This window comes from Chrysemys picta, chromosome 19 (assembly GCF_011386835.1).
Source record: "Chrysemys picta bellii isolate R12L10 chromosome 19, ASM1138683v2, whole genome shotgun sequence".
Taxonomy (NCBI): Eukaryota; Metazoa; Chordata; order Testudines; family Emydidae; genus Chrysemys; species Chrysemys picta.
In genome coordinates this window covers 1160322-1187661 of record NC_088809.1, presented here as the reverse complement: position 1 = coordinate 1187661, position 27340 = coordinate 1160322, and the positions used below count along the sequence as shown (strand labels likewise).

General features: G+C 63.6%; 3 protein-coding genes across 6 annotated transcripts; 2 read left to right on the top strand and 1 right to left on the bottom strand.

Moving 5' to 3' along the window:
- The first annotated feature begins 1705 nt into the window (after positions 1-1705).
- On the top strand, positions 1706-7210 carry VTN (vitronectin). Its single transcript, XM_042847217.2, has 8 exons — positions 1706-1847; positions 2572-2691; positions 3165-3464; positions 3907-4046; positions 4566-4722; positions 5387-5539; positions 6309-6593; positions 7010-7210. The coding sequence occupies exons 1-8, from the start codon at positions 1787-1789 to the stop codon at positions 7105-7107; spliced, it is 1314 nt and encodes a 437-aa protein (XP_042703151.2). The 5' UTR covers positions 1706-1786; the 3' UTR covers positions 7108-7210.
- On the bottom strand, positions 5380-17479 carry KIF12 (kinesin family member 12). Its single transcript, XM_065573422.1, is given in 20 exon segments — positions 5380-7518; positions 7907-8061; positions 8330-8472; positions 8926-9058; positions 11026-11155; positions 11356-11491; positions 11901-12005; positions 12253-12371; positions 12532-12673; positions 13004-13095; positions 13589-13724; positions 13936-14070; positions 15143-15218; positions 16051-16172; positions 16259-16337; positions 16442-16507; positions 17052-17124; positions 17127-17159; positions 17162-17212; positions 17215-17479. Coding segments are annotated over 20 exon segments (2253 nt in total). The 5' UTR covers positions 17447-17479; the 3' UTR covers positions 5380-7423.
- SEBOX (SEBOX homeobox) lies at positions 16166-27018 on the top strand. Of its 4 annotated transcripts, none has more exons than XM_065573429.1 (3): positions 16166-16654; positions 24038-24225; positions 24373-27018. In XM_065573429.1, exons 1-3 carry the CDS (start codon positions 16633-16635, stop codon positions 24808-24810), a joined length of 648 nt encoding a protein of 215 aa, XP_065429501.1. In that variant the 5' UTR covers positions 16166-16632; the 3' UTR covers positions 24811-27018. The 4 variants fall into 4 exon arrangements, with proteins under 4 accessions (XP_065429501.1, XP_065429500.1, XP_042713973.2 ...); XM_065573428.1 differs by lacking the exon at positions 16166-16654 and adding an exon at positions 22336-22523; XM_005298330.4 differs by lacking the exon at positions 16166-16654 and adding an exon at positions 23637-23929.
- Positions 27019-27340: the final 322 nt, after the last annotated feature.

Genomic DNA, 27340 nt, shown 5'->3' with positions numbered 1-27340 from the left:
TGAAATGCCTCCTAGAATACTCAAGGAGATATCTGAGACATTAGCAATTATCTTTGAAAAGTCATGGAAGATGGGAGAGATTCCAGAAGACTGGAAAAGGGCAAATATAGTACCAAGCTATAAAAAGGGAAATAAGGACAACCCAGGGAATTACAGACAAGTCAGCTTAATTTCTGTACGCAGAAAGATAATGGAGCAAATAATTAAGCAATCAATTTGCAAACATCTAGAAGATAGTAAGGTGATAAGTAACAGTCAGCGTGGATTTGTCAAAAAACAAATCGCGTCAAACCAACCTGATAGCTTTCTTTGACAGGGTAACAAGCCTTGTAGATGGAGGGAAGCAGTAGACGTGGTATATCTTGACTTTAGTAAAGCTTTTGATACTGTCTCACATGACTGCCTGGGAAGGAGTACGGCAGAAAGGGATCTGGGGGGTCATAGTGGATCACAAGCTAAATATGAGTCAACAATGTAACGCTGTTGCAAAAAAAGCAAACATCATTCTGGGATGTATTAGCAGGAGTGTTGTAAGCAAGACACGAGGAGTAATTCTTCTGCTCTACTCCGTGCTGATACTCCTCAACTGGAGTATTGTGTCCTGTTCTGGGCACCACATTTCAGGAAAGATGTGGACAAAGTGGAGAAAGTCCAGAGAAGAGCAACAAAAATGATGAAAGGTCTAGAAAACATGACCTCTGAGGGAAGATTGAAAAAATGGGTTTGTTTAACCTGGAGAAGAGACGACTGAGAGGGGACATGAGAACAGTTTTTCAAGTATGTAAAAGGTTGTTACAAGGAGGAGGGAGAAAAATTGTTCTTGTTAACCTCTGAGGACAGGACAAGAAGCAATGGGCTTAAATGTAGCAAGGGAGATTTAGGTTGGACATTAGGAAAAACTTCCCAACTGTCAGAGTGGTTAAGCACTGGAATAAATTGCCTAGGGAGGTGGTGGAATCTCCATTGTTGGGAATTTTAAAGAGCAGGTTAGACAAACACCTCTCAGGGATGGTCTAGATAATACTTCGTCCTGCCTTGAGTGCAGGGGACTGGACTAGATGACCTCTCGAGGTCCCTTCCAGTCCTATGGGTTTATGATTTTCAAACTTTTCACTGCAGAAGTGAGGGCTAGAAAGTTACTGGCTATAAAATGGAAGCTGAGATTCACACGTAACCTTCGCCACAGGAGCTGGGTTTTAATATTGTCAGGCACACACGTGACTCGCGAGTTGGTAACACTTCTTGGACCCTCGAACAGCGTTTTAACTCCCCTCTCCTGTGGGCTGGACTTGGTCTTGGTTGTTGGGTTTAGAGTGACACACAGATCAGACTGGATGGTCTGGTGGCCCTTGCTGGCCTTAAACTATGACTGTCTGAAAAGGCCTCTCATCGCCTGCCCAGCTGGCTCCAAGGAGAGACTCACTAGCCAGCTCCTTATTGTGGGGCTGCCGAGGTGTTTGGAAAAGACTCCCCGGCCCACGCCAGCCAGCGGGTTTCAAACCTGGCTCTAGCTGCCTTCAGCTTGGTGCACACAGGTTTTGTTTAGCCCTGCTATAGAGTCAGCCCCCAGAGCAGGGTCCCAGCAAGTACTGCCTGTGCGAAGGCCTTCAGCCCCCTTCCAGGCCTGCGTGGGGGGAGTCAGTCACCTCCTGCTCGTTTGTTTTTTTGACCTTCTGACTGTTTGTTTTCTCCCTGCAGAGGGGCAGGCTAAGCAAACAGTGAGGTCCTGGGACGGGAGGCTGCAGCCCCGCCTCAGTCTGCCTGAGCAGTCCAGGAGCCACGCACCATGAGGCTGCTGGTCCCAGCTCTGATGCTGGGTTTGCTCTGCGGAGCTTTTGCAGCTGAAGGTAAGTCTCTGCTCTCCCCTGGGCTGGGCTCCCTGCTGGACAGTCCAGTTCCACGTGTTCCCTAGCTCCCGCTTCCAGCTAGCCTTTGAGAGAGGGTCTGTTGGGCTTCTGGGGGCTGGGGCTACTGAGGCCTCCAGCCGGCCAAGGAGCCCAGAAGAAAGCAGCATCTGAGTTGGGGTTCTGGCCGGGGTCGCCAGGCAGGATCTTGAAAGGAGCAGCCAGGCGCTGCTGACCTCTCCCCACAGGCAGATCTCCATTCACGGCACTAGTCACACATCGCACACCCCACAGCCAGACACCCTCAGCTTCAGCACGTCCTGGGGCTTGGGGAGAAGCGCAGCAGGGAGGGGTGGGGACAAGGCACTAGTGAAATCCTGCTGCAGTGTGCAGGGCTGGCCTGCTACAGAAATGCAGCTGCCTGGGTGGCGGGACTGACAGTAGCCGTGGCCTGGTTAGGGTGACCAGATGTCCTGATTTTATAGGGACAGTCCCGATTTGGGGGTCTTTTTCTTCTATAGACTCCTATTACGCCCCCCCAGCCCACCCTCTGTCCCGATTTTTCACACTTGCTATCTGGTCACCCTAGTCCTGTTTGCACCAGGAGCCAGCCAGTGCTAGCAGGTGGGGCTGGTGTGGGGAGTCGCTGGCTGCCCCGGGGCCGTGGCTCATTCCCTGGGGGTGGGTTTGCTGCGGTTACTTCCCGGCTGGCGGTTGGCTGTTTCAGAGTCGTGTGTGGGCCGTTGCGAGGATGGTTTCCATGCCCAGAGGAAGTGCCAGTGTGACGCCCTCTGTGTGTACTACCAGAGCTGCTGCAGTGACTACGCGATGGCCTGCAAGTCGAAAGGTACCTGCCCCTCTGGAGCCCCCCAGGCCCTTTCCCCTCGCCAGGGAGCAGTCACAAGCAAGGCCCGGGCTCCCTGCGGTTGCCATTGGCTGGCTGGTAGCAGGAAGGGCGCCCCAGATTTGCGTGTGGCGATATGCCTGGGTCAGTGAGTGCCCAGCCAGCCTGGCCCCTTTCCGCAGCTGCTGTGGTCAGTGGGATGTTCCATTAGGAGGCAGGCTGATGCTAAGCCCCCTTCACTGAGGGGCCCTTGTGATTTCCAAGGGGCAAGGAGTCTGGGGGGCTAGAGACTGATTCAGGGGATGGGGAGTGTAGGAGGGACCCTTCTTCCCACGCTGAATGGGAACGTTCTGGCAGCACATGTCACCTCTGGCCCGGCCACTCAGAGCCCCAGCACAGAGTCAGGGCTGTAGCATCCCCTGGGCTCCCGGCTGCTGACTGGATCATGCCGAGTCTCTTTCTTGCCCTATGCACAGTGACCCGCGGGGACATGTTTGCGTTCCCCGAGGACGACTACATGGACTACAGCACCAATGCTACGTTGGGTGAAACCACAGAGACCCTCGACACAGGCACTGACCCCCCAACCACATCTCCAGACCCAGTCACTGCTGCCACTGTTGATTCGGTCACAGTGCCAGGCAGTGGGGTCCCCCTGCTGGTTCCCAGTGGGCCGGAACTGGTGGAGCAGCCAGAGGAGGTGGAGGAGCTGTGCAGCGGGAAGCCCTTTGATGCATTCACGGACCTGAAGAACGGTTCTCTCTATGCATTCCGAGGTACTGGCGGGCGAGTGCTGCCCGCAGGCACTGGGCGAGGGCTGCATAGGCTTCCCCCTCCAGGGCACTGACTCACTTCCATCTCAGGTCACTCCCATCGGCCAGATGCGTGACGGAGGAAGGTGGGTCTCAGCCCAGTTCCCAGAGATGTCCATGCCATCAAACCCACAGGCTGGGCCCTTGACAGCCTGGACTGACGGGCCTTGGAGCCTGAGTCCCCCACACAGGCAGATGCCGTGCCGGCAGGGCAGAGCCCTGGGTCGCTTGCATTGCCGTGGCTGTCCTGGGCCTGGTGAGGGGCTCCGGCTTGGTGCAGAGCCTCCCTGCAGACTGCCAGCCTTTCACACTGTGCACACTCGGGGCAGGAAACAAGGCAGTGGGGGACTTTGGGGAGGTGGGGGGAGCTGCCCCCCTCATGGCTCCTGTCTCCCTCCTCTCTCAGGGAAATACGTCTATGAACTGGACGAGAAGAGCGTGAGGCCCGGCTACCCCAAGCTCATCCGCGATGTCTGGGGCATCGAGGGGCCCGTCGATGCCGCCTTCACACGCATTAACTGTCAGGGCAAGACCTACATTTTCCAGGTGGGGCCGCGGGCAGGGTTGGCTAAAGTCCTGCCTGTGCTGCTGCATGGCCTGACTCGTGAGCACCAGTCACACCACCGGGCCCCCCAGCCAGCCGCTGCCGGCTCCTTTGGCTGCCCCACTGACGAGTTGCGAGGCCTCGTCCCCCTGGCCTGGGCCCCTTTGCAGAAGGGGAGCAGGGGGCAGAGCTGACAGGCCAGGCACACAGCTGATGGCCCCGGTCAAAGGTGGGACAGTGACTAGAGTTTGGCAAGAGCCCATGGGCATGCACCAGGTAGCCCCATTGGTGTGCAGGGCGTGGCCAGGCCAGTGTCTGGCGTGGCAGCAGGGTGAGCGCTAACGGGGGCGGACACTTCACTGCAGGGAATTTACATCGCTCAGGGCTGTGGGTTCATGGGCCAGAGTCTTTGTGGCTCTTGAATCCTGCTCCCCAGGGAGGGACATGCTGCCTGGGCCCATGGCAGGCTCTGCCCAGCAGCAGCGCCCCCAGCTGACCCTGCCTTGTGGCTGTCTCCCAAGGGCAGTCAGTACTGGCGCTTCAACGAGGGTGCCCTGGACCCCGGCTACCCCCGCAATATCTCGGATGGCTTCCAGGACATCCCTGATGACATCGACGCAGCCTTCGCCCTCCCCGCGCAGAGCTACCATGGCCAGGAGAGAGTCTATTTCTTTAAAGGTAAATGAGCTGCTCTCACAGCTGGCCCAACTACCCCTCCCAGCTGTGTCCCCCGACAGTGCCACTGGGCATGGCCCCCACACACGGGCAGTGCCCTCCGCTGGTGGTGAGCCTCAGCTCACTGCAGCCCATTGCCCACTGGCCCTGCTGTTCTCCGCAGCCCTGCTATCCGGCAGCGCTGGGCCGTCCCTGCCTGGCTGCTCAGCCCGAGGGCACAGGGCACACGGGGCCCAGCAGCTGCAGGGCCCTCGCCTGCGTACCAGGCGGTGGGTGAAGCTGGCGCTGCCAGCTCCAGGCACTCAGAACTCAGGAGAGTGGCTAGAAATGATGAGGGTTTTCGACACTAATAAACGTGGTTTTGCCCATAGCTGCAGGGTGTCTGGGCTGCTCACTGCACTCGGTCATGGCGCCCAGCTGTATTGTATTGAAAGGAAAACCAGGCGTCTTGCTGCTCACCTGCCTCCAGGGCCTGGGCTGTTACTAGCGTGCCAAGAGGTGTAACAAAACAATCAGCGCTGGCTACGCTATGAAGGCTGCAGAGCCCCTGGCCGCTGAGTGGAGCTGCCTTGTACTGCCAGCCAGTCCCAGTGCTGGGGGATGCCCTGCCCTGCTCCAGCCAGGATGGCATCGCTCCAGCCTGACAGGCTCCATGTCTCGTTTCCAGACAAGCATTACTGGGCATACGACTTTGCCAACCAGCCCAGCCAGCAGGACTGTGAGATGTCCTCCCCATCGCTGGTGTTTGATCACTACGCGCTCATGCAGGGCGACAGCTGGGAGGACCTCTTCCAACTGCTCTTTGGGGGCACCCCGCACAGTAAGTGGGGAGGAACGGCCCAGGTTATGGGCCCGGGCAGAGCAGGTCACTGAAGCCAGAGGGCTGGGGGCAGGGGGAACCAGAGGCCATGGGACGCACCCGTAGCATGTGTGAGCTGCTAGGGACTTTGGAGTTGGGGCCATGCAGAGAGGAAGTGACCAGGTTGGGAGGTCAGGTGCTAACCAGGACAGGCAGGTTGAGGGCCCCTGATCCGGCTCTGGAGTATGTTAGACCCCAGTGCTCCTCAGTGGGACCAGCTCCACCCAACACAGTGATAGCACAGAGCGCATCCCCACATGCTGCATCCCCCCAGCCCCAAAACACCTGCATCCCACAACCCATGTCCCCAGGCTGCACCCCGCACCCGCTGTTCCCCCCGTACAGGCGACAGACCAGGACGGAGTCAGGTACCAGGTCCTCTCTGTTTTAACTGGAGCCAACGCTGTGGGGCTGTGCAAGGTGAAGAGAAAGCTGGGGAGGAGGGGAACGGCATGGGAAACAAGGCTAGGCTCCAGGACCTCTTGCGGCAGGCTAGGTCCCGCCCTCACGTCTCTCCTCCCAGCCTGCTCTTTGCCCTGTCACGGGGATTGGGGCGGCTCTGCTCCCCCCGCCAGCTCCTTTCCTTCCCTGTTCTGGAGGCCCTGGGGACCCCACTCCCTGACGCTGCCTGTGGCAAGGCTGGGTGAGCCTCTGCCTGCAACTGGGGCACCAACCCCGGGCAGTGATGCTGCCAGCCAGTCCTCATGCCCACGCTGTGCTGTTCTGCCAGTTGGGGCCAGTGGACCGCGGTACATCAGCAGAGACTGGAGGGGGCTGCCGAGACCCCTAGATGCTGCCATGGCCGGCAGGATCTACGTCTCCTCAAAGGCTAGCAGCTGGTCTCGACGGAGGAAATCCCGCCGGCACCGCAAGAAGTACAGGAGCCGGCGGCCGGCAGCTCACACTTTCTGGGACTGGCTCCAGGATGAATCCGATTCCTCGGACACAGACCCTGACTGGCTGCCCGGGGGCTCCCAGTGCCAGCCCATCCAGAGTGTCTACTTCTTCGTGGCAGGTGGGTCCCAGCGCCATCAGCTCTCCCCAGCTGCTCTCACAGCTGGCCTGACCTAGCCCCCCACCCCCAGCAGGGCTGGGTTTCAGCTTTGCCATGCGGCCCCATCCGCCCCCTTATGGCCACCCTTTCCCAGGGCCCGGCCGTTCTGCTCGGCCTGACTGTGAGCGATGGGGCTGATTTGTGGAGAGGCCTCATGGCGGGGAGGAGAGCCGGGGCAAGCTGGGCCTGGACACGGGAGTCAGGCTGCCCTGGCGGGGCCTGGACTCTGGCCAAAGCCTTGAGCCTGGTTGTCCCTATGTTTGGTGGGAGGCGAGGGGCCAGCAAGGCCAGTTCAGCTCCTGCTGCTCTGAGCTGGGGTTGAGGGTAGGGTGAGCGGAGCCCTGGGGGACTGACCATGACGCCCTTCTCTCCCGCAGACAAGTACTATCGCCTCAACCTGCGCAGCAAGCGCGTGGACTTCGTGCGCCCTCGCTACCCTCGCCCCATCGCTCAGTACTGGCTGGGCTGCCCATGAGCGGGACCGGGGAGCCCCCAAGGGGATGGGCTGCTGCCGTCCCACCATATCCACAGCAGCTGGGTCTTTCGCTAAAGCCAAATAAACAGGGAGCTCAGTGTCAGCCCTGGGCCGTGTCTGTCTGGGGCAGCGGGAGCTTCGTGGGCAGGGCTGTGCAGGCCACACCCCGGCAAGGCCCCACCTGTCTCCCCAGAGCCTGCAGGGACTAGGCCCTGTGTCCTGGCCGTGCACCGGGACACGGGGCGCTCCACCACGGCACGGCACTGAGAGGGTTAATAGATCCCTTGGTCCCTTGGTGTGGGGCACATGCTCAGAGTCAGTCCCGGGCGTCCCACAGGCTGTAGGATTGGAGCTGCTCCTGCAGCGAGTCCAGCACCTCCTCCAGCCGCAGCTCAGGGTCAGCGCCTGCTGCTGGCCGCAAGGGACAGGAGCAATTAGTGCCAGCCCCACCCTGGGCCCCACCCTCCTCCCCTCTAGCTGCAAGGGGGTATCAGGGAACCAGAGCTGGGGGAAGGGTCCCGATTCTGGGATGGGCCCCAGAGCTAAGGAGCTCCCGCTCCCCCCCACTGATTCAGCTCCATGAAGACACGACTTCCAGGGAGCCTCTGCCCCACATCTCCCTTAGTCTCTCTTGTGCAAAGCATGCTGGGAAAGGCTTCTCCCATCCCAGGCTCACAGTATCTGCCCAGTCGAGGCCCCCCCCGGGGAGCCAGGGACACCCCAGTTCTGACCCCTCCAGCCTGCGTGGGCGGAGCTGCAATAGGGAAACCTTGGCAGCTGCTGCTCCATCACTACTTACCTTGGCGCCCTGTGCTGCTGCCTGGCTGCCCTGGCAGGGGAGGGGCTGACGGCGCGACCTGCCCCTCCAGGCCGGGGGGAGGCTCAGGGCCCTGCTGCTGGGTGTCTCTCAGGAGCAGACACGAGCCAACGGAGCTCTTCCTTCGGCCCAGGCTCCTGCAGCGCAAGCAAGGGCTGGGCTGAGTACTGGGGCCAGGGCTGGTGGCCCAGAGGAGCACAGGAGGCCACTAACCTGCCAGAGGCTGCATGTGCAGTGAGCCTGGGGCCCACATCAAATCTGGCCATGGCTGCCCCACCCCACTGCCTGCCCCCCATCCCTGGGTCACCTTCTGATGTGCCCTGAGCCCTGTCCTGGGGGCCTGTGCTCCTGCCTGCACAGCCCCACGGCCAGACTCACTCCTGGCCCCAGGCTGGTGACTCTCACCTTTTCCCATGGAGTAACCAGGGAGCCACAGGGCGCTGCTGGCTCTGGGGCCAGGGCTGAGCCGGGTCCTCCCATGGGCTGCCCTGGCTGGCCCCCTGGAACCTGGAACCACTCTGGGCAGTGAGCACCTCCCATGGCGGCAGCTGGAAGGACAAGTAGAGCCCTTAGGCTGAAAGCTTCCACTTCCTGTTCCCAGCCAGCCTTGCAGGGGATGGCCCATGCCTGGGAGCGCTGGCAGGGCAGCGGCAGGCATGGACAGGAGGCAGTATCTGCAAGAGGAAGAGAGCACGGGAGGGGACGTGGCGCAGGCGTCCAGCCGTGTGTGCTGGGGCTTAGCTCCGTGCATGGCTGGGGGCGCCAGGGCCAGGGCGGAAGCTGGAGCAGGTGTCCCGCTGGAAGGGAGACGGGCGTCCAGGCTCCATGGCCCATCCGTTCTCTGCCTTTTGTGCTGAGCTGGGCCCCAAAGGAGCGGCTTTCAGCCAGATTCGAACCAGCCCAGACGCTGGGGCGGCAGCTCCCCTGGGGCGTCACGGCCGGCAGGACACGTCAGGGGCCAGGGCCTCGGGCGCCAAGTCAGACAGGAAGAGGAGACTCACGTGGCCACACTGGGCTGCGCTGGGGGCAGGGTGGGCGCAGGGCAGGGCCTGGATGCTGCAGGAGCTGGGGGCAGCTTCGGGGGAACGTCGGGCCTGGCCCCAGCTGCTGAGGGCTGGGAGGGACTCTAGGTGCCTGGAACATAAACGAGATGAGTGGGAGTGGGGCAGCCCCAGGCATCCCAACATGCCATCCCAGCCACGGTGCCCGGCGAGGCAAGAGCCAGCAGCCCCACAGCTTGGGGGGGGAGACCTGGCAAGGTGGGACTCGGGCAGGGGAGGTCACCACAATGACAGGCAGGTAAGTCACCCAGCCAGCAGCTCCAGGGGCTGGAGGGGGCCTGCGGTTGGCTGAGACGCTGCCCAGAGCAGGAATTCCTGCAACACCCGTCTGAGGGGCTCCCTGAGCTTGACTGTTCTGCCAGGTCTGGGCCTGCGCCTGCGTCTGCCCCAGCCCCAGGGACCGTGGCCCACAAGTAACCCAAGACTGGCCTGAAGGACGGGCCTGGGCTCTGCCATGTCCAGCAGAGAGACCCTCCCTCACGCCACACACCCAGTGCATGCCTAGTGTCCCCCTGCACGCCCAGCACTCCCCCCACACACCCAGTGCCCCCGCACGCCCAGCACCCCCCCACACACACCCAGTGCCCCCCCACACCCAGCACCTCCTGCACGCCCAGCACCCCCACACACACACCCAGTGCCCCCCACACCCAGCGCCTCCCGCACGCCCAGCACTCCCCGCACACACACCCCGCGCCCCCCACACGCCCAGCACCCCCACACACACACACAGCGCCCCCCACACGCCCAGCACCCCCACACACACACCCAGTGCCCCCCCCACCCAGCGCCTCCCGCACGCCCAGCGCCCCCCCACATACCCAGCATGCATCGAGCATCCCCCCGCATGCTGAGTGCCCCCCCCGTGCACCCAGCGTGCACCCCGCGTCCCCTGCATGCCCAGCGCCCCCCGTACGTGCCGAGTGCCCCTCACGGGGCCGGCCCCCCAACGCCAGCACTGAGAGTCCAGACCCTCCCCCCCTAGTTCTTCAGGTGACTCGGAAATGCCTCCCCATCGCGCACACAGCTCAGGGCCTGGCTATTGAGGGGTTCCCTCACCCTGCAGAGCAGCTGTCACCCACCCACGGGGGTCTCAGGCACTGCCTGCATTGCCCCTCCCCCTGCCCCTTTATCTCGTCAGCTCCTGCACCAGTGCACGTTGCCCTTCCCTGGCAGGGGATTGGCTGCTCGTCAGCGGGATCGGTTCCCTCCTTGGCCAAGTAGGACAATAGGGAGGGGAGAGCGCGGTGAGCTGTGGACGCCGGGCCCCACCCCAGCCATCCATCTAGACTCTAGCAGAGCCCCCCTGCCGGGTGCCTGCCCCGTGCCAGGCCGGACTCAGCGCATGGACGGAGCCCAGCGCTGCCCTGCTCACCACGCCCTCTGGGTAGTGCGCTGGGGCACCCCCTCGCTGGGCGTGAGGGGCCAGGAGGAGCGAGATCTGGCTCAGTCACCCAGCCCAGCAGTGCTGACCTTTCGGGGGTCCAGGCCCAGCTAAGCTGCGCCCCCCTCCCCGGTCGGGTGACTGAGCTGGGGCGGCCTGCAGGCTGCTGGGGAAGGGTTGGCGGTGGTTCTTGAGTTGCAGAGAGCCAGGCATGGCAGGGACTCTCTGTGGCGAGAGGCGGGGGGAGGCAGGCAGAGCCTGGGTGGGTATTGTGGAGCTGCTGGAGAGCCCAGCTGCCTGGCTTGAGGGTGAGCCCCTGGGCTTGGGACCTGGTCGGAGGAGCGGCATTTGCCTGGGGGAGTGGGGCTGGGGTGCCCCTTCCCTGAGCCCAGCCAGGGTGGGCCTCGCTGCCTGGGAGAGTCACGCTGCCGCGGGTAGCAGCTGGTTTGAGGTGGCTGGGGAACACACGGTGCAGCCCTGCCCACCTCGTGTGTAGGGGGCATTGCTTTGCCAGTGACCTCTGTCCTAGGTACCAGGCCATGCCCGGGGCTTGCCCACACATCCGGGCTCTAGGGAGGTGCAGGGTCGGCCCCCCCCCCCGCCAGGAGTTGAGTCTCCCAGGGGTCAGCCCAGGAGGGGGAACGTCCTATTGCTACCTGTGCTGCTCGTTCTCCAGCACAAACTCCTGCAGGAGGCCACAGAGGCTGCGCCTGGCCGAGCCGGGTGCTCTCCTCGGGGCCCCTCTCTGCCCAGGGGCATGGCTCTCTCCCTGGCACTCGGGCAGCTCTGCAAGGAAAACGAGATGGGTGACAACCGGAGCCCAGCCGCTGCACCTGCACTCGGGCCAGGGCCTGGGGGTGGCAGGTCCCACACTTCTCTGATGCACAAGCCCACGGTGCCCCTCTGCAGGCTCCCCACTCCTGTCCCCTAGGGCGGCCCTGGATCCCTCTAACCCCCAGCTCTGCCCCGTCCCCAGCTGCACGCACGTGTGGGGGCTGTGTGGGCGGCTGTGCCCGCGCCCAGTATCCTGGGCAGCCGCAGCTGCTGGCGCAGGGAGAGGTTTTCCTCCCGCAGGGCCTGGATTTCTTGCTCCAAACTTCGCAGCAGCTTCTCCTGGGACACCTGGCAAATCAAAGGCACAAGGCTTAGAGGGGAGGGGGCCGCACAGCTCAGGGAGACGGCCCTGGCCACAAGGGGCCCTGCCCTGGGATGCAGCGAACTCAGATGTTCGGATGTTGTGAAGGCAGAGAGTATATCTGGGTTCAAAAAAGAGAAGATGAGTTCCTGGAGGCTAGGCTCGTCGACAGCTGTTAGGCAGGCTGGGCAGGGACACAACCCCATGCTGTGGGTGTCCCTAAACCGCCAACTGCCAGGAGCTGGGACTGGATGCCAGGGGCTGGATCACTAGAATTGCCCCGGTCTGTTCGTTCCCTCCGAAGCACCTGGCACTGGCCGCTGTCAGAGACAGGACACTGGGTTCCAGGTCTGACCCCATGTGACCGTCCTTGTGTTCAAAGCCCTCTGGCCTTACCCTGTGTGCCACAGGCTTGGTGGTGACCTTCTTGGCCCTGCTGGCGAAGCGCAGCGTGCGCAGTGTCTCCGGGAGGCAGCGCGAGGAGGGGGAGATGCAGGCGACCTGCTGGACAAGGGACAAGGCTGAGGAGCAGCTCCCAGTGGGGCCGTCATCAGAGAGGGCTCTGGCGAGTCTCTCCCCACGGCCCCAGGCTAGCCGGCTCAGGCACTGGAATCCCGGACTCCAGCCTTGCAATGTGATTTTGACAGGTCACTTCCCCGGCTCCCGTCCCAGTGCTGCACCTGTGGGGCTGCAGCTCCAGGCCCGCACCCAGCCCTTCCCCGGGTGCAGAGGGGAGCCAGGCTCCTACCATGAGCGTGATCCCGGATCCGCCCAGGGACTCCGCCAGCAGCCGGGTGAGCTTGCTGTCCCTGTATGGGATGTGACTCCGCCTCCGTCTGGGGTCCACCAGCAGAGAGATGCAGTGCCCTGCGGGGAGGACAGGCTGTCACACTTGCCTTGGCGCTCAGGTGGCGCTGCTCCAGGCGATGAGCACACAGAAAAGCCGCAAGGCCCAGCCGAGCCTGCAGCCAGCTGGGGGAGCATGCAAGCCTGGCCCCTCTCTCTGGCGCGGCTGCAGGGGCCTTACCCAGAGCCAGGAGACTGCGGTTGATGTTGCTGGCCTCCACTAAGCGCTCACCAGCCGAGCCGGTGTCCTTCACCCTCTCGCTGCCAGCCAGGTCCACGAAGCAGAGCACGCCTTTCTGGCAGGAGCTGGGGTCTGGGCTCATCTGTGGGGAAGGGGAGGGACCGTAGCTCACAGGTGTCCTGCTCCATGGGCCTTCAGGAACACTCCCAGCCAGGCAGCCTGCCCTGCACAGCTGGGGTCTCCAGTGCAGGCCCTAGCGAGCCCAGCGAAGGGAGAAGCACCAGGCTGGCTCAGACGGGCGTCAGCCCAGAGCAGCCCCTGGAGGGTGAGCAGGGCAGTAGCAAATCAAAGCCATTCAGGCCAGTGCCCCTCGGACCCTCCCCCAAGCTGCCAATGCAGCTGGGCCCCTGGGAGCAGGATGGGCTATGCCATGGCCCCCGAGGCCCCGCGTGCTGGGACACGAGTGACTCACAGCCTTGCGGCAGATGCGGATGGTCAGCAGGGCGTGGCTGCGACTCGAGTGCCCATTCAGTGCATGCGCGGCGCTCCGCCGCCTTCGGGTGCCTGGGAGCGGGAGGCGCAGACAGTTCAGAGCCAGGCAAAAAGGTTAAACAGCCCCTGACCCCCTGGCGCTGGGCTTCACCCTCCTGCAGAACCTGCGCTCCCAGGGTCCTGAGCTCGTTACGGGGCAGGGGGCCTCTGCAGCTCCAGGAACGGAGATGGAGCCTCTTCCCTCAGTGGCTGGGTCTAGGCCAGCACAGGCTGTTCCCATCTGGCTGCTGCCTGTGCCCCCAGGCCGCCAGTCCTGCCTTGGAAAACAGCTGGTGACCTAGGCCAGAGTGATGCCCTGGTGCAGGCGGAAGGCTCGTGGGAGGAGCAGCTCCCCACCACTAGGCTCAGCAAAAGGGAATTCACTCCCCATCTGGCCACCAGGGGGCCCCTTCTGCACTGGGCTCATTGCCCATGGGCTGCAGAGCCCTGGGGTCTCCACTCACCGGGGGTCCTGCCTGTGCCCCTCCCCAGTGCCCTGCAAGGCTGGAGACACCCTGTGCGGTACCTTCCTGCAGCAGGTCCATGATGGCCTCCAGGCTCCCAAACTCCACAGTGAGCAGGTTCTCGATGTAGAAGCCCCTGGTTTTGCTCCATCGCACGGGCAGGGGCCTGGGCGATCCTGGGTTCAGCAGGTCTCTCACCTGGACAGAGGGGAGGCACCGGGGCAGGTGGGAATGGAGCCCAGGAAGCCAGAAGGACGCGGGTGAGCGGGAAGGGCTGTAGCAGAGAGGTAATGGGGGGCAGGGCAGGGTAATGTCTGGTGCCCATCAGCCAGCCCTGGGCATGGGCTGGGGGCATGAGGTGCTGCAGCTCTTTGTCCAGGCAGGGTGGTGGTGGTGGGGGTGGCCCTACCTGCTCATTGTGTATCTCCACGTACGAGGCACTGAGCACGAGGCCGGGTCTGTAGTGCTGCGTCTGCTCCAGGAGACACACAAAGGCCCTTTGCATCAGCCCCCCGAGGTAGGGAGTCGCCGGCTGGCCCTCGCTCTGCAGAGAGAGGAGAAGTCTCGGAAAGCCAATGGCAGGGTGCCCTGAGCTTCCACCCCCTGCAGCAGGAAACTGAGAACCAGCCCCAGCCAGCACCCTGCCCCCCACAGCGCCCCCTGCTGGGAGAGGCCGGGCCTGAGGTAACTGGGAGCTCCCCCCCACAGCTAGCACCCTGCCCTGCTCCCCACAGCGCCCCCTGCTGGGAGAGGCCGGGGCTGGGGTAACTGGGAGCTCCCCCCCACAGCTAGCACCCTGCCCTGCCCCCCACAGCGCCCCCTGCTGGGAGAGGCTGGGGCTGGGGTAACTGGGAACTCCCCTGCACAGCCATCGCCCTGCCCCGCTCCCCACAGCGCCCCCTGCTGGGGGAGGCCGGGGCTGGGGTAACTGGGAGCTCCCCCCCACAGCCAGTGCCCCGCTCCCCACAGCGCCCCCTGCTGGGAGAGGCTGGGGCTGGGGTAACTGGGAGCTCCCCCCCACAGCTAGCACCCTGCCCTGCTCCCCACAGCGCCCCCTGCTGGGAGAGGCCGGGGCTGGGGTAACTGTGAGCTCCCCCCACAGCTAGCACCCTGCCCTGCTCCCCACAGCGCCCCCTGCTGGGAGAGGCTGGGGCTGGGGTAACTGGGAGCTCCCCCCCACAGCTAGCACCCTGCCCTGCCCCCCACAGCGCCCCCTGCTGGGAGAGGCTGGGGCAACTGGGAACTCCCCTGCACAGCCAGCGCCCTGCCCCGCTCCCCACAGCGCCCCCTGCTGGGAGAGGCCGGGGCTGGGGTAACTGTGAGCTCCCCCCACAGCCAGCGCCCCGCTCCCCACAGCGCCCCCTGCTGGGGGAGGCCGGGGCTGGGGTAACTGTGAGCTCCCCCCACAGCCAGCGCCCCGCTCCCCACAGCGCCCCCTGCTGGGAGAGGCCGGGGCTGGGGTAACTGTGAGCTCCCCCCACAGCTAGCACCCTGCCCTGCTCCCCACAGCGCCCCCTGCTGGGGGAGGCCGGGGCTCGTGATCCGGGAGGCGCAGTAAGGCGCTGGTTGGGGTATCGGCTCACACGGTGTAGGTTGCCCCCAGGAGGGTCTCTCACCTGGGCTAAGGGGCCCATTAACGTGTAGGTCTTTCCAGAGCCTGTTTGTCCAAAGGCAAAGGCGGTGCAGGAGAACCTGGGGAGGGGGCAGAAGAGCCGCTGAGCACCTGCCCCCTTCCTTGGCGGGTGCAAAGCGCCCTCTCGTGGCGGAGCCAGGTAATGCAGACGTGCCCTGTGGTAGGAACGGCTGGTGGCCCGTGACCCAGCGGTTCCGCACTGGCATAAGATGGTGCCTGAGAGCGCGGAGGTGAAGGGGCGCACGGCTGCGGGCACGCGCTGGTGTGAGGAGGATGTTGCTGGGGAGGGAGTGGGTGGGTGCTGCTGGATGCTTGTGCCTGGGGGTGAGTCTGTAGAGGCGTGTGTAGGTAGAAAGCTGCAGATGGCTGCTGGGAAGGAGGCCACAGTGGGGGGGAGCAGGCAGGGGGAGCACGTGCATGGCTGGCGGGGGGCTATGGGGGGAGGCAGGTGGAGGGGGAGCGCGTGCATGGCTGGCTGGGGGCTATGGGGGGCAGGTGGAGGGGGAGCGCGTGCATGGCTGGCTGGGGGCTATGGGGGGCAGGTGGAGGGGGAGCGCGTGCGTGGCTGGCGGGAGGCTATGGGGGGCAGGTGGAGGGGGAGCGCGTGCGTGGCTGGCTGGGGGCTATGGGGGGCAGGTGGAGGGGGAGCGCGTGCGTGGCTGGCTGGGCGCTATGGGGGGCAGGTGGAGGGGGAGCGCGTGCGTGGCTGGCTGGGGGCTATGGGGGGCAGGGGGAGGGGAGCGCGTGCGTGGCTGGCGGGGGGCTATGGGGGGCAGATGGAGGGGGAGCGCGTGCGTGGCTGGCTGGGAGTTACGGATGGGAGTGGGGGGAGGGGGAGGGGATGGGGGAGGGGGAGCACACACTCTCCACTCAGGGTTGCCTCAGCCTCACCCATTCGCTGCCAGTTCTATGAGTCGCTTCATCCCGCTGCCTTCAAACACCCCTTCCTGGGACGCGCCTGCATCGAACACTGCACTTAACCTGAAGGCCGCCTCCTGCCCGGCCGCCTTCACCTGGCACGGGGAGAAAAGAGCTGGCTCAGGATCAGGCCCACTCAGGCCGGCGCCCAGCTGTGGCCTCTCCAGCGTGGGGCACTCACGTAGACGGTGTTGTCCCCGAGGCAGTGCACCACACGCTGGTCCCCTCCGCGGCGCTCCGGGCAGGTCAGGGGCCGAACCCTAGCCAAAGGGAAAGGCATCAGTCACCATGCGGGCACCCTCCTGCTCCCAGGTGCCCGGCCCGAAACCTGGCACCCATCAGCCGCCCGTCCCTGCCCCCTCACCTGAGCACCACCCGGAGACGTGTTTCCTTCCTGTCCGTGGGATCCTCCCGGTCGCCTGCTGGGCTCCTGGAAAACAAGCCGTGTGGGGAGCAGGGACTCTGGCGGCCCCGAGAGCCGCCCCTGGGGGAGCCGGCCGGGGCCTGTCTCACCGGGCCATGCAGCCGCATTGGCGCTTCCCAAGCTGAGCCCTGATGTGCCAGACCAGCTGCTCAGGTATGCAGTTAACCCTTCCACCGCCAGAGGGAACGGAACCCTGCACCTGGTGTGAAGGGATGGGAGACTCCAGGGCCCCCCTAGGCTGAAGGGACCTGTGGTCCTTTCCCCCTGCCGGGACTGGGTGCCCAAGCCACCCTTAGTCCCTCGGTGGCCCCAGAGAGATGGCATGGCCTCCCCACTAGCTCCTGCGACTCTCGGGCTTACTGCGCAGATAGATGTCGCGCCTTGGCCTCCTGCCCCTGCTCCAGCTCCGGCTCCATCCCACAGCTCTCTGCAGGGTGAAATCGGCAGCTCTTCGGCTGCCCAACCGCCCCCTTCTCCAGCCAGAACCACCCCCGACCAGCCTAGAGCTGCCCAAGCAAAACAAGCGCCAGCTCCCCGGTTAAATATTCACCTGCTCCAGCTTCGGGAGCTAGCCCCTCCCCCAGACTTCTCCCCTGGCTCGGAAAGTGGCCAGCTGCAGGGGGGCTCCCCGAGGAGGGGCCAGAGCGAGAAGGGGGCAGAGTTTGGGTCCACCTGCCGCTGGAAGCTGGCCAAAGCCAGCCCCTTTCAGAGGTGAGAAGAGGGGAATGACCCCAGCCAGCTCCGAGCCCCGCTCAGCGGGGAGAGGCGAGTGGCTGCAGTTGGAGCAGTGACTGCGGGAACCTCGCTGAGCGGGTGACCAGGCCTGGAGGAAACGCAACGCTGGGACCTGGCACAGGGCAGCCGCCAGGCGAGCAGCAGGGGCACCAGGAAGGGCCACGACTCGCTGGACCCTCCGTGCCATGAGGGGCCCTGCACACGGCACATGGGCAGCGCTGCGTCCTGTCTGCCGCAGAGAGGCCAGTATCCTCCCCCCACAGATGAGAGGAAGAGGCCTGAAACCCCGCGCCCCCCCTGCACTTCCACCGGGAGCCTTGGCCCCATTGACCCCTTCCCCCCCTGCTCCTCTGCCTGCTTGGTTCATTCACACTGAATCCACCTTCCAGCCCCCTCTGTCCCTGAGCCAGGAACTGACCAGGGCACAGAAGGAGCTGGCCGTCCCCGGGCTACACTTCCACCACGCGTGTGACCCGGGCAGCACGAGCCAACCGGCCCTGCAAACGGAGACCAGCACAATTATCCGCGCCCCTCCTCCCCCCAGGGGCGACAGTTAGTGCTGGTGTTTCGTTCAGTCCCAATTCACAGGGCCCTGGGGGAGGCTACTCCAGTGTCACACTCTGGTGCTAGCCATGGATGGCACAGAGGGGCCTGCTCCCTCCATCTGGCAGCCTGGCAAGAGGAGCACTTGCTAGTTATCCCCCTGGGAACTCAATTCCCCAAACAGTCCAGCAGCTGCAGGTCACGTGGCCCCTTGTGTGACGAACTGGGACTGTTCTTACTGTGGTGTGTGAATGCTGACAGGGGAGTGTGACTAGGATGGTCTGCATCGGGGGATGGGAGCCGGCCCAAGGGAACATACCTGAGCTTGTAACATGAGAACCCAGGAGGGGGTTGGAGGTCAGATGACTCCGGGGCCCGGGAAACTGAACAAAGGCTGTGGGAGGGGTCGCTGGAGAGAGAGTGCTGGAAGCAGGCTGGAAGGAGGCTGGAGAGATGGCTGGGAGGCAGAGATGGCTCTGACCCCCCAAGGGGGGTGGGCTGGCATGCCCTGGGACCCCAAGCTGGACCTAACTGAGGGGGGCCCTGTTGTCTGTGCCTGCAAGACCTGTCTTGGACTGTATTCCTGTCATCCAAATAAACCTTCTGCTTTACTGGCTGGCTGAGAGTCATGGTGAATCGCAGGAAGACGGGGGTGCAGGGCCCTAACTCCCCCACAATCCGCAACAACTGGTGGCAGCGGCGGGATCTACTGCACCCCGTGGACGGCGCTTCCTGCAGTAAGTGACTGGGGAGCAGTAAAACGAAGGGGGATTGACGGGGACCAGGCCTGCTGAAGAGTGGGAGAGAGACGGTTATTACCCCTGGGAGTGTGTGACCAGCGAGAAGGACTTTTGCAGTAACAGGGTCCCCCGGGGGGATCGCAGCGAGTGGTCCCAGGGGCGGAGGAGTCTGCAGCTCGACCCTGGCAGAGAGGTGGTGACCTCGAGAAGGGCTGGCACACTAGGGGTCCCCCTGGGAACTGTGGGGAGCTGTGAGCACACAGGCCGGTGAGTGGCCAGCAGGAAGATGTATGCCAAGCGGCTTAAGAGCGACCTGGTGGAGCTGTGCAAGCAGAGGCGGCTGCGCATTGGGAGGCTCACCAAAGAACAGCTCATCGCCCAGCTGGAGGCGGAAGATCGCGCGAATGAACTGATCCCTGTGTCTCAGGGAAGCAGCCTGGCAAATGCAGCGCAGGCACCAGTGTCTGTCCCAGCTGGGAGTGGTCAGCCGGCTGCTGAGGGCTGCCCGAGACCCCTCCTTCCTATGCCTAGGGGAAGGGTGGGGAGGAGCCCAGCAAATACCGAGGGCGCCGTGGCCCCCCCGGCCAGCAGGGGATCCCCCCGGCGAAGCCCGCCGGCCAGCAGAGGATCCTCCCGGCGACGTTCGGCATCCGTGGAGCGGAATTGGCTGGAATGGGAGAAAGAGCTAAAACTGAGAGAGCTGGAGGATCGTGAACGACAGAGACAGCATGAACGGGAGGAGAAAGAGAGACAGCATCAGCGTGAACGGGAGGAGAAAGAGAGACAGCATCAGCGTGAACGGGAGGAGAAAGAGAGACAGCATCAGCGTGAACGGGAGGAGAATGAGAGACAAAGACAGTATGAACTGGAACTGGCGAGACTGAGGGGCAGCGAACCCCCGGCTGCGGTGAGTGAGGGGGGACCCAGGACTGCACGGAGCTTTGATAAGTGCATCATGGCCCCATACAAGGAGGGGGAGGACATGGACGACTTCCTGGAGGCCTTTGAGACGGCCTGCGAGCTGCACCGGGTTGATCCCGCGGGCAGACTCCGGGTCCTTACCCCCTTACTGGACCCCAAATCCGTGGCATTGTACCGCCAACTGGGAGAGGCAGAGAAAGGGGACTACGAACTATTCAAAAAGGCCCTGCTACGTGAGTTTGGGCTGACTCCTGAGATGTACCGGGAAAGGTTCCGGAGTCAAGATAAAGCCCCTGAGATCTCATATCTGCAACTAGCCGTCCGCATGGAAAGATACGCCAGCAAGTGGGCTGGTGGGGCCCAGACGAAGGAGGACCTGATTAAACTGCTGGTACTGGAGCAACTGTATGAGCGGTGCCCATCCGACCTGAGGCTGTGGTTGGTGGACAGAAAGCCAGAGAACCCGCGACACGCCGGGCAGCTGGCTGATGAGTTTGTAAAGAGCCGGTCAGGGGCTGGCAGGGAGGAGCCCCAAAGGAACAGGCCCGCCGCGATGCAGAGAGAGAGTCACCCTGGGACCTCCCAAAGGGGGAATATTGGGAATCCCCTCCCCCGGGAAATGCCCAGCATCAGGGACAACCGACCGGCTCGAGGGGACCCACAGGACATGAGCTGCTATTACTGCGGCCGAAGAGGCCACGTTCGGGCCCAGTGCCCCAAGCTCAAGGACAGACTGAGCAGACCGAACCCGCATAGGGTTAACTTGGTAGAGGCCCAGACGGACGAGGGGCAGGCTTCTCACGCAAGAGGGGCTGGCAGCTTATCAACTGCTCAAGAGAGAGAAGGGCCCCAGGCCAGCTCCTCTAGGGGGCTGGATGCCCCAGACTCAGGGTTTTTGGTTTATACGGTGGGCGCGGGGCTGTCCCTCCGGAGAGAGTACCTCGTTCCCCTGGAGGTGGATGGGAGGAAGGTCAATGGATACTGGGATACGGGCGCAGAGGTGACGCTGGCCCGGCCCGAGGTGGTGGCCCCAGATCAGGTGGTGCCCAACTCCTACCTGACCCTGACGGGGGTGGGCGGAACACCAGTCAAAGTGCCCGTGGCAAGGGTACACCTGAAGTGGGGGGCCAAGGAGGGCCCCAAGGATGTGGGGGTACACCCGTATTTGCCCACTGAGATATTGATGGGGGGGGACCTGGAGAACTGGCCAAGCAACCCCCAAAAGGCACTGGTTGTGACCCGCAGTCAGAGCCGGCGAGGGGCCCTGCGCCCTGGCCTTGGGGGGGGTGCCTTGCCTGAGGCGCAGGACCCTAACCTGGTGGGGAGGGAACGCCCAGGGACGCGGCTCAGGGAGGCTGCAGCTTCGGACCCAGCGGGCGAGAAAGAGCAGGTGGCCATCCCTGTCCCAGCTGCTGAGTTCCAGGCCGAGTTACAGAGAGACCCCTCCTTGCGGAAGATAAGGGACCTGGCCGACCTCAATGCGGTACAGACCCTGGAACGAGGTGGCCGGAAAAGGTTCCTGTGGGAGAAGGGGTTCCTGTACCGAGAATGGGCTCCCCCAGGGAAAATGGAGTCAGGGGGGATCAGGAGGCAGCTGGTGGTACCCCAGAAGTATCGCCGCCAGCTGCTGTGCCGGGCCCATGACATTCCCCTCTCAGGGCACCAGGGAACCTGGCGTACCCAGCAGAGGCTGCTACGGAGCTTTTACTGGCCTGGGGTCTTTGTTACTGTCCGACAGTACTGCGGATCCTGTGACCCCTGTCAGAGGGGGAGGAAGGCCTGGGACAAGGGGAAAACAGCTTTAGGACCCTTGCCCAGCATAAAGGATCCTTTCCAGAGGGTGGCCAAGGTTAAAAGGGCGGCTCTAAACCAAGAGAGCCCAAAGCACAGACCTCCAGACTGGAGCGCTGGGAGAAGACCACAGCCCAGTTGGAACCCCAGAGGTATGGGGGTGGGAAAAGGGCACAGGCCGCATAAACCTTCCCACATGCGAACTGCGAGTGCCATCAAGCACCCCCGACCTAAGGGGGGGCGTGGAACGGAAGGGGCCTGGTGTAACTCCCACCAAGGAACTGGAGGGATGCGGGGGCATCCATGGGAACGGGGGTAGGTTCGAACTTCCCCAGGTCACTGGCTAAAGTGACCCCGCTCAGTTCGGTCTCGAAGGGGGGAGAGATGTGACGAACTGGGACTGTTCTTACTGTGGTGTGTGAATGCTGACAGGGGAGTGTGACTAGGATGGTCTGCATCGGGGGATGGGAGCCGGCCCAAGGGAACATACCTGAGCTTGTAACATGAGAACCCAGGAGGGGGTTGGAGGTCAGATGACTCCGGGGCCCGGGAAACTGAACAAAGGCTGTGGGAGGGGTCGCTGGAGAGAGAGTGCTGGAAGCAGGCTGGAAGGAGGCTGGAGAGATGGCTGGGAGGCAGAGATGGCTCTGACCCCCCAAGGGGGGTGGGCTGGCATGCCCTGGGACCCCAAGCTGGACCTAACTGAGGGGGGCCCTGTTGTCTGTGCCTGCAAGACCTGTCTTGGACTGTATTCCTGTCATCCAAATAAACCTTCTGCTTTACTGGCTGGCTGAGAGTCATGGTGAATCGCAGGAAGACGGGGGTGCAGGGCCCTAACTCCCCCACAATCCGCAACACCTTGTAAGGCCAAGGCAGTTCCATGCTGAACCGTGCAGGTGCAGACGGGCCTACGCCGTTCAGGACAGACAACCCACTGCTGACACCATCACGCCACAGAGGAGCCTGCGGGCAGCTGCGCACAGCCTCTCAGCCTCCAGGCATGAATAGAGGATGTGCTGGCGCCGCTGGCCATTTGCCAGGCTGGGAGGTTGACAGCCACTTCCCCAGGACACCCTGCCCTGTGTGCTGCCAGATTGGGTAGGATTTCCCACAGAGAAGCCTGGAATGCGAGTGCGGAGGGGGCAGGCCTGGAGCATGGCCCTGGGCAGACGCTGACGGGTGGCCCATAGGGAAAGGCGACAGGGGAATATCCGGTGTGGGGAACTGGGGCCAGCCCTGCCAGCACCCAGCAAGGAATTAGATGGGACCTGGCGGGTGCCAGCAAGAAACCGGTGAGGAACCGACCCAAAGGGACGTCCCAGAGCAAAGGGAGGCTCACAATCAGGGTTTGGGTTCGTCCTCAGCATTCAGCATGTGGCCCCACAACCAAAGCTGCTCTGCCTGGGGTCACATATTGCTGTGAGACTCCCTCCCGGCTGGGTCACAGCTTAGCCTTTTAAACTCCAAACCTGGAACCTGCAACCTGCCCCAGGTCTCAGCGGGGAAGGCGGAGCCCCGGTTAGTTACCCCGAGGCTCGGGGGACGGGAGGCGCTGCTGCTCAGTGCCTGGGCCCTCCCTTCCTCAGCAACTGGGCCAGCTCCTGGGCCCCCCTTTGTCATCCCCCGAGAGCACGGGCAGGGCCTGGCCTCCCACCCCGCTGGAGGAAGGGCTGGGAGACAGCAGTGGGCAAGGGGCGCAGCCCAGGGCATGGGACCTGGCTAAAGCAGCCCCAAGCTAGGGAGCCCAAAACAGCCCCGTCCCTGGGGGTGGAGAGAGACGGCGGTGGGCTGGGCTCGCTGGGGCACGTGGCTGGCCTGGGGCGCTGGGCTGGGCCGGGCCGGGCTGACTGGGAATGGGGCACTGGGATGGGTTAGCGGGGCTCGGATGGGAATGGGGCTGGGATGGGTTAGCGGAGCTCGGATGGGAATGGGGCACTGGGATGGGTTAGCGGGGCTCGGATGGGAATGGGGCTGGGATGGGTTAGCGGGGCTCGGATGGGAATGGGGCACTGGGATGGGTTAGCGGGGCTAGGATGGGAATGGGGCTGGGATGGGTTAGCGGGGCTCGGATGGGAATGGGGCGCTGGGATGGGTTAGCGGGGCTCGGATGGGAATGGGGCTGGGATGGGTTAGCGGGGCTCGGATGGGAATGGGGCTGGGATGGGTTAGCGGGGCTCGGATGGGAATGGGGCGCTGGGATGGGTTAGCGGGGCTCGGATGGGAATGGGGCTGGGATGGGTTAGCGGGGCTCGGATGGGAATGGGGCTGGGATGGGTTAGCGGGGCTCGGATGTGAATGGGGCGCTGGGATGGGTTAGCGGGGCTGGGTAGGGATGGGGCTGGGATGGGCCGGGCTGGGATCCCCCGACGGGCGCGGCGGGGGGGGAGAGGCAGCCCGCAGCTGTCAGACGCCGCGGGATCAAAGCCGGCTCGCGCCCGCCCTGGGCGGTCCCAGACCCCTGGGAGCTGCTGGCCGGGGCGGGGGAGCGGAGCGGGGGATAAAAGGCCCCGGGAGGCGCCGGGCGGCCGCGCTGAGCCGCAGCCGCGGGACTGGACTGGGCGCAGGGACCCCGGCAAGAGAATGAGCCGGGCCTGCCCCGCACCCGGCCCGCGCCTTTTCTTCCCCGACGGAGACTCCGGCCGCTGCCCGCCGCCCGCCCGGGGCGCCCCCCTGGCCCGCCGGCCCGAGCCCCAAGCAGGTCGGTGTCCAGAGCAGAGAGCACCGGGGACGGGGCAGCCTGGGGCCGGGGGAGGCTCGCGGGGGCCAGGGCTGGGGGCTGAGCTCTGCCCGTCTCCCCTGCCCGCAGGGAGCCGCCCGAAGCCGGAGCGGGGCGCGGGGGGCTGCCCGGCGGGGCCCAGGAGGAGGAAGCGAACCACGTTCAGCCGGGGGCAGCTGTGCGAGCTGGAGCGGGTGTTCGCCGCGCTGCCCTACCCCGACATCGGCACCCGCGAGCGCCTGGCCGAGCTCACCCACCTGCCCGAGGCCAAGATCCAGGTGAGGCGGGGCGGGGCGGGGCGGGCTGGCCGCGGGGCGGGGGAGCCCTTGGTGCCCCGTCGTATCCCGCGGGCCGGGACGTCGGGGGGCGCCAGCGGGGGTCTGCGGCCGGGGCAGGGGAGTCCCTCACGGCCCTTCTCTCCCCAGGTCTGGTTCCAGAACCGCCGCGCCCGGAGGATCAAGAGCGGGAAGCTGGAGCAGCCGAGCTGCCGGAGGGCTCTGGCCAGTAAACCGCCCCCCTCCTGCCCCCCACCGCCCCAGGGACAAGGGGCCAGAAGCCAACAGGTGCCCGAGCTCCGCCTGCCCGGCAGCTCCCCGCAGCAGTGCCTGGGCCAAGCGCTGCCGGGCCTGGTCTCTGCCTTCCAGGGGCAGCTCCTGCGGGAGGACAGCTGCCAGCCCCCCTGCAGCCAGGCGGGAGCCCAGTGGCCTGTGGCTGCCCCCGGCCAGGCGGGGCCGCAGGGAGCGGACCCCACGGCCGGTGAGGGGCTCTCCTATTGGGATGTGTTCCCTGCGCAGACCTCCCTCGGGTACATCTCCGACCTCATCTATAACGCGGCCATCATCACCAACCTGGGCGAGCCCTAGGCCTGGCCCCGGCCAAGGCGGGGGCCGCAGTTGTTGCTGGGGGGCAGCCGTCAGGCCTGGCGCCTAGAGCTCCCCTGGAGCAGCTGGCCCCAGGCACTGCTGGGCTCTGTGCTGGGCAAGACATCCGGACCTGCGGTGCCAGCTGGAAACTGCTGCCCATGGACATGGGGGCAAACCCGGCTAACGGGGCCAGGCTGCCAACTGGAAACAGCCCTTATCTGTGTCAGCTCCCCTCCGCCGGGCTCCCAACCCCCACTCCATCTAACCACTAGCCTGCAGGGCAGCTGGGCGCGGGGGGCTCTGGGCTGCCACAGGACACGGAGGACTAAGTGTCTGAGCCCCTGCAGTGGTACCTGTCTGAATTAATCTGGAGGGAGGCTCTGCTCGCAGGGCGTGCAGCGGGGTGACCTCTGCATCTTGCCTTTCTTGGGTGCGCGCTGCAAAGCAATTCCATCCCAATCCTAACTGTGGGGCCGCGCCCCCTCCCCAGCTTAGCGCTGTAATTTTCATTAGAGGGGAAGTATTATTGCAGTGACTCCTTAAGATCTTTGCAATACCATCCAATATCCTAAATGCAGGTCTGTGCCGCGGGCTGGCAGCGCGGGGCTGCCGCCCCGTCCTGCATATCACAATCAGCGGTAATACCAACTAATCTTTCCAAACAATACCTTAATCTCAGGCTGTATTTGCAAATGATTGTGGCCGGCCCCGCCACGGACTTTATCTACATGACCTAATCCCGGCGCTATGTAACATTTCCAGGTTACAAAATAGATTTGCACATATCAGAAATATTAAAGCGTGTTTTTAGAAGGAGCTTAGCAGCCATCAGAACATTAATCAACATTGTTAGCTCCTGGCCCACTGCCCGCTGCTAGTCCCTCCCTGGCCAAGCTGGGCCACCGGGAGCTGCAGCGGAGGGGGGGGGGGGGGCTCCCAGCTCTGGGGAGACGGTGTCAAGGCTCAGGCCTGCCCCAGTGCGGCAGGTGCTGGTTCCCCCGCTCAGCAGTACATCCAGCCTGCTGTGTGGAGCGGCCTGCAGGGCAGGGTTCCCTTCCAGCCCCCACCGCTGTAGCCCTGGCAGCAGTAGAACTTGTTCCCGGGAGCCCCCTTCTCTTTGCAGAGGGGAGCATGGGAATCTCTCTGACCCCCTGTATCTTTGCTGCCCGCGATAGCTGCAGGGCCCTGCTGTGTCTGGTCCCTGGGCACAGGGGCAGCTGTTTCTGCCAGCCCTCCCCATGGCTGCTGGGCTGCTCGGTGGCTGGGATTCTGGCACAGGTTTTCAGCAGCTGGGTCCAGGCCTGAAAATTATCTCCCCCAAACCCATCCCCCAGAGGGAGGCTGCGGGCCCGGTTAGAAAGGCGATGCAGAGGGGAATGTGGCACAGCCAGCTGCCCCCCCCCCCCCAATAGGTTTGGAGGGCTGGGCCCATGTGACAGTTGAATTGCTAATCCCCAAAGACAAGTATTTTAAAGCCATGAATCAGGCCCCCAAAGTCACAAATTCCTGACAGTTATCAAAATAAGGGAGGTGGGAGGGGTGTCTTTGCTGTCAGGTTTCTGAGTCTTTGGGGTGCACTTGGGTCACATTTTCAAGCTTTGCACCCATGAGGACTAGACACTCCACTTAGCTTTGTTTTAAATGAAAGCCGAGATTCTCCCTAATCACTGGATTCCAGGAGCTGGGGCCCTTATGCGGAACATCCAATATTGCAGCCGCTCTGCCAGACAACAGTAGTTGTGTCTCTCCCGCAGCAGTGGGTGGCATCACTGGTCTCTGGTGCAAAGCAGGGAGCTGTATTTCTTACTGGGCTCAAGATGTTTGTGGTGCTGGGGGGACACAGAACCCTGGACTCACAGCTTGTCAGCACTGGGCTAGGTCCTGCACTGTTGAAGTTGATGGGAATGACCCTGTGCCCTAAGAGAATGAGGAAGTGATTTCCAGGTATTCTTGTCTACGCTGAGCATCTCTGGCGCTGTGTTTGCACTGAGTTGGAATCTTATGTGGGTTTCACGTCCCAGCTGCCTGGCAAGTCATCTTTCAAAAGCTTAATTTGTAATTTAAAATCTCTCAAAGCCCATCACATCCTCTGACACAGGAACCAGCTCCCAGGAATGGACTCACTTGGCACCTGGCACCTGCATTCCTTCCCACAAAGTCACACCACTGATGCCACTGTCCAGTCATGGTGACTTTCAAACATGTGGGGCTGGGACGTCACCGTGTGAGGGAGGGAACTGCCTGCAGAGCTGCACTTACAATTCTAGGTGATTTTTTAAAGGCAGAGCAGTAAACCCCCAAAGATTCACCTGAAACGGAAGCCCAGTCCCCACATGCAACAGTGGCTGTGGCAGGGGAAAGCGGGGTTAGAAGGGTCAGAGTTCATCTTGCTCCTGTGACTTGTTCTTTGCCAAACACCAAGGGATTCTGGGACTTGCCGTCCAGTGAACATGGGACCTGTAAGCTGCTAACAAAGCATGCTGGGTATAAGAAGGCCCATTTTCCTCAGCCTGGGACAGGTCAGGGGTAG

Coding starts and splice junctions, on each gene's coding strand:
- VTN (XM_042847217.2), top strand. CDS start 1,787: ATGAGGCTGCTGGTCCCAGCTCTGATGCTGGGTTTGCTCTGCGGAGCT. Junction 4,047..4,565: donor GCAAGACCTACATTTTCCAG/GTGGGGCCGCGG, acceptor CTGTCTCCCAAG/GGCAGTCAGTACTGGCGCTT. Junction 6,594..7,009: donor TGTCTACTTCTTCGTGGCAG/GTGGGTCCCAGC, acceptor TCTCTCCCGCAG/ACAAGTACTATCGCCTCAAC.
- SEBOX (XM_042858039.2), top strand. CDS start 23,812: ATGAGCCGGGCCTGCCCCGCACCCGGCCCGCGCCTTTTCTTCCCCGAC. Junction 24,226..24,372: donor TGCCCGAGGCCAAGATCCAG/GTGAGGCGGGGC, acceptor TTCTCTCCCCAG/GTCTGGTTCCAGAACCGCCG.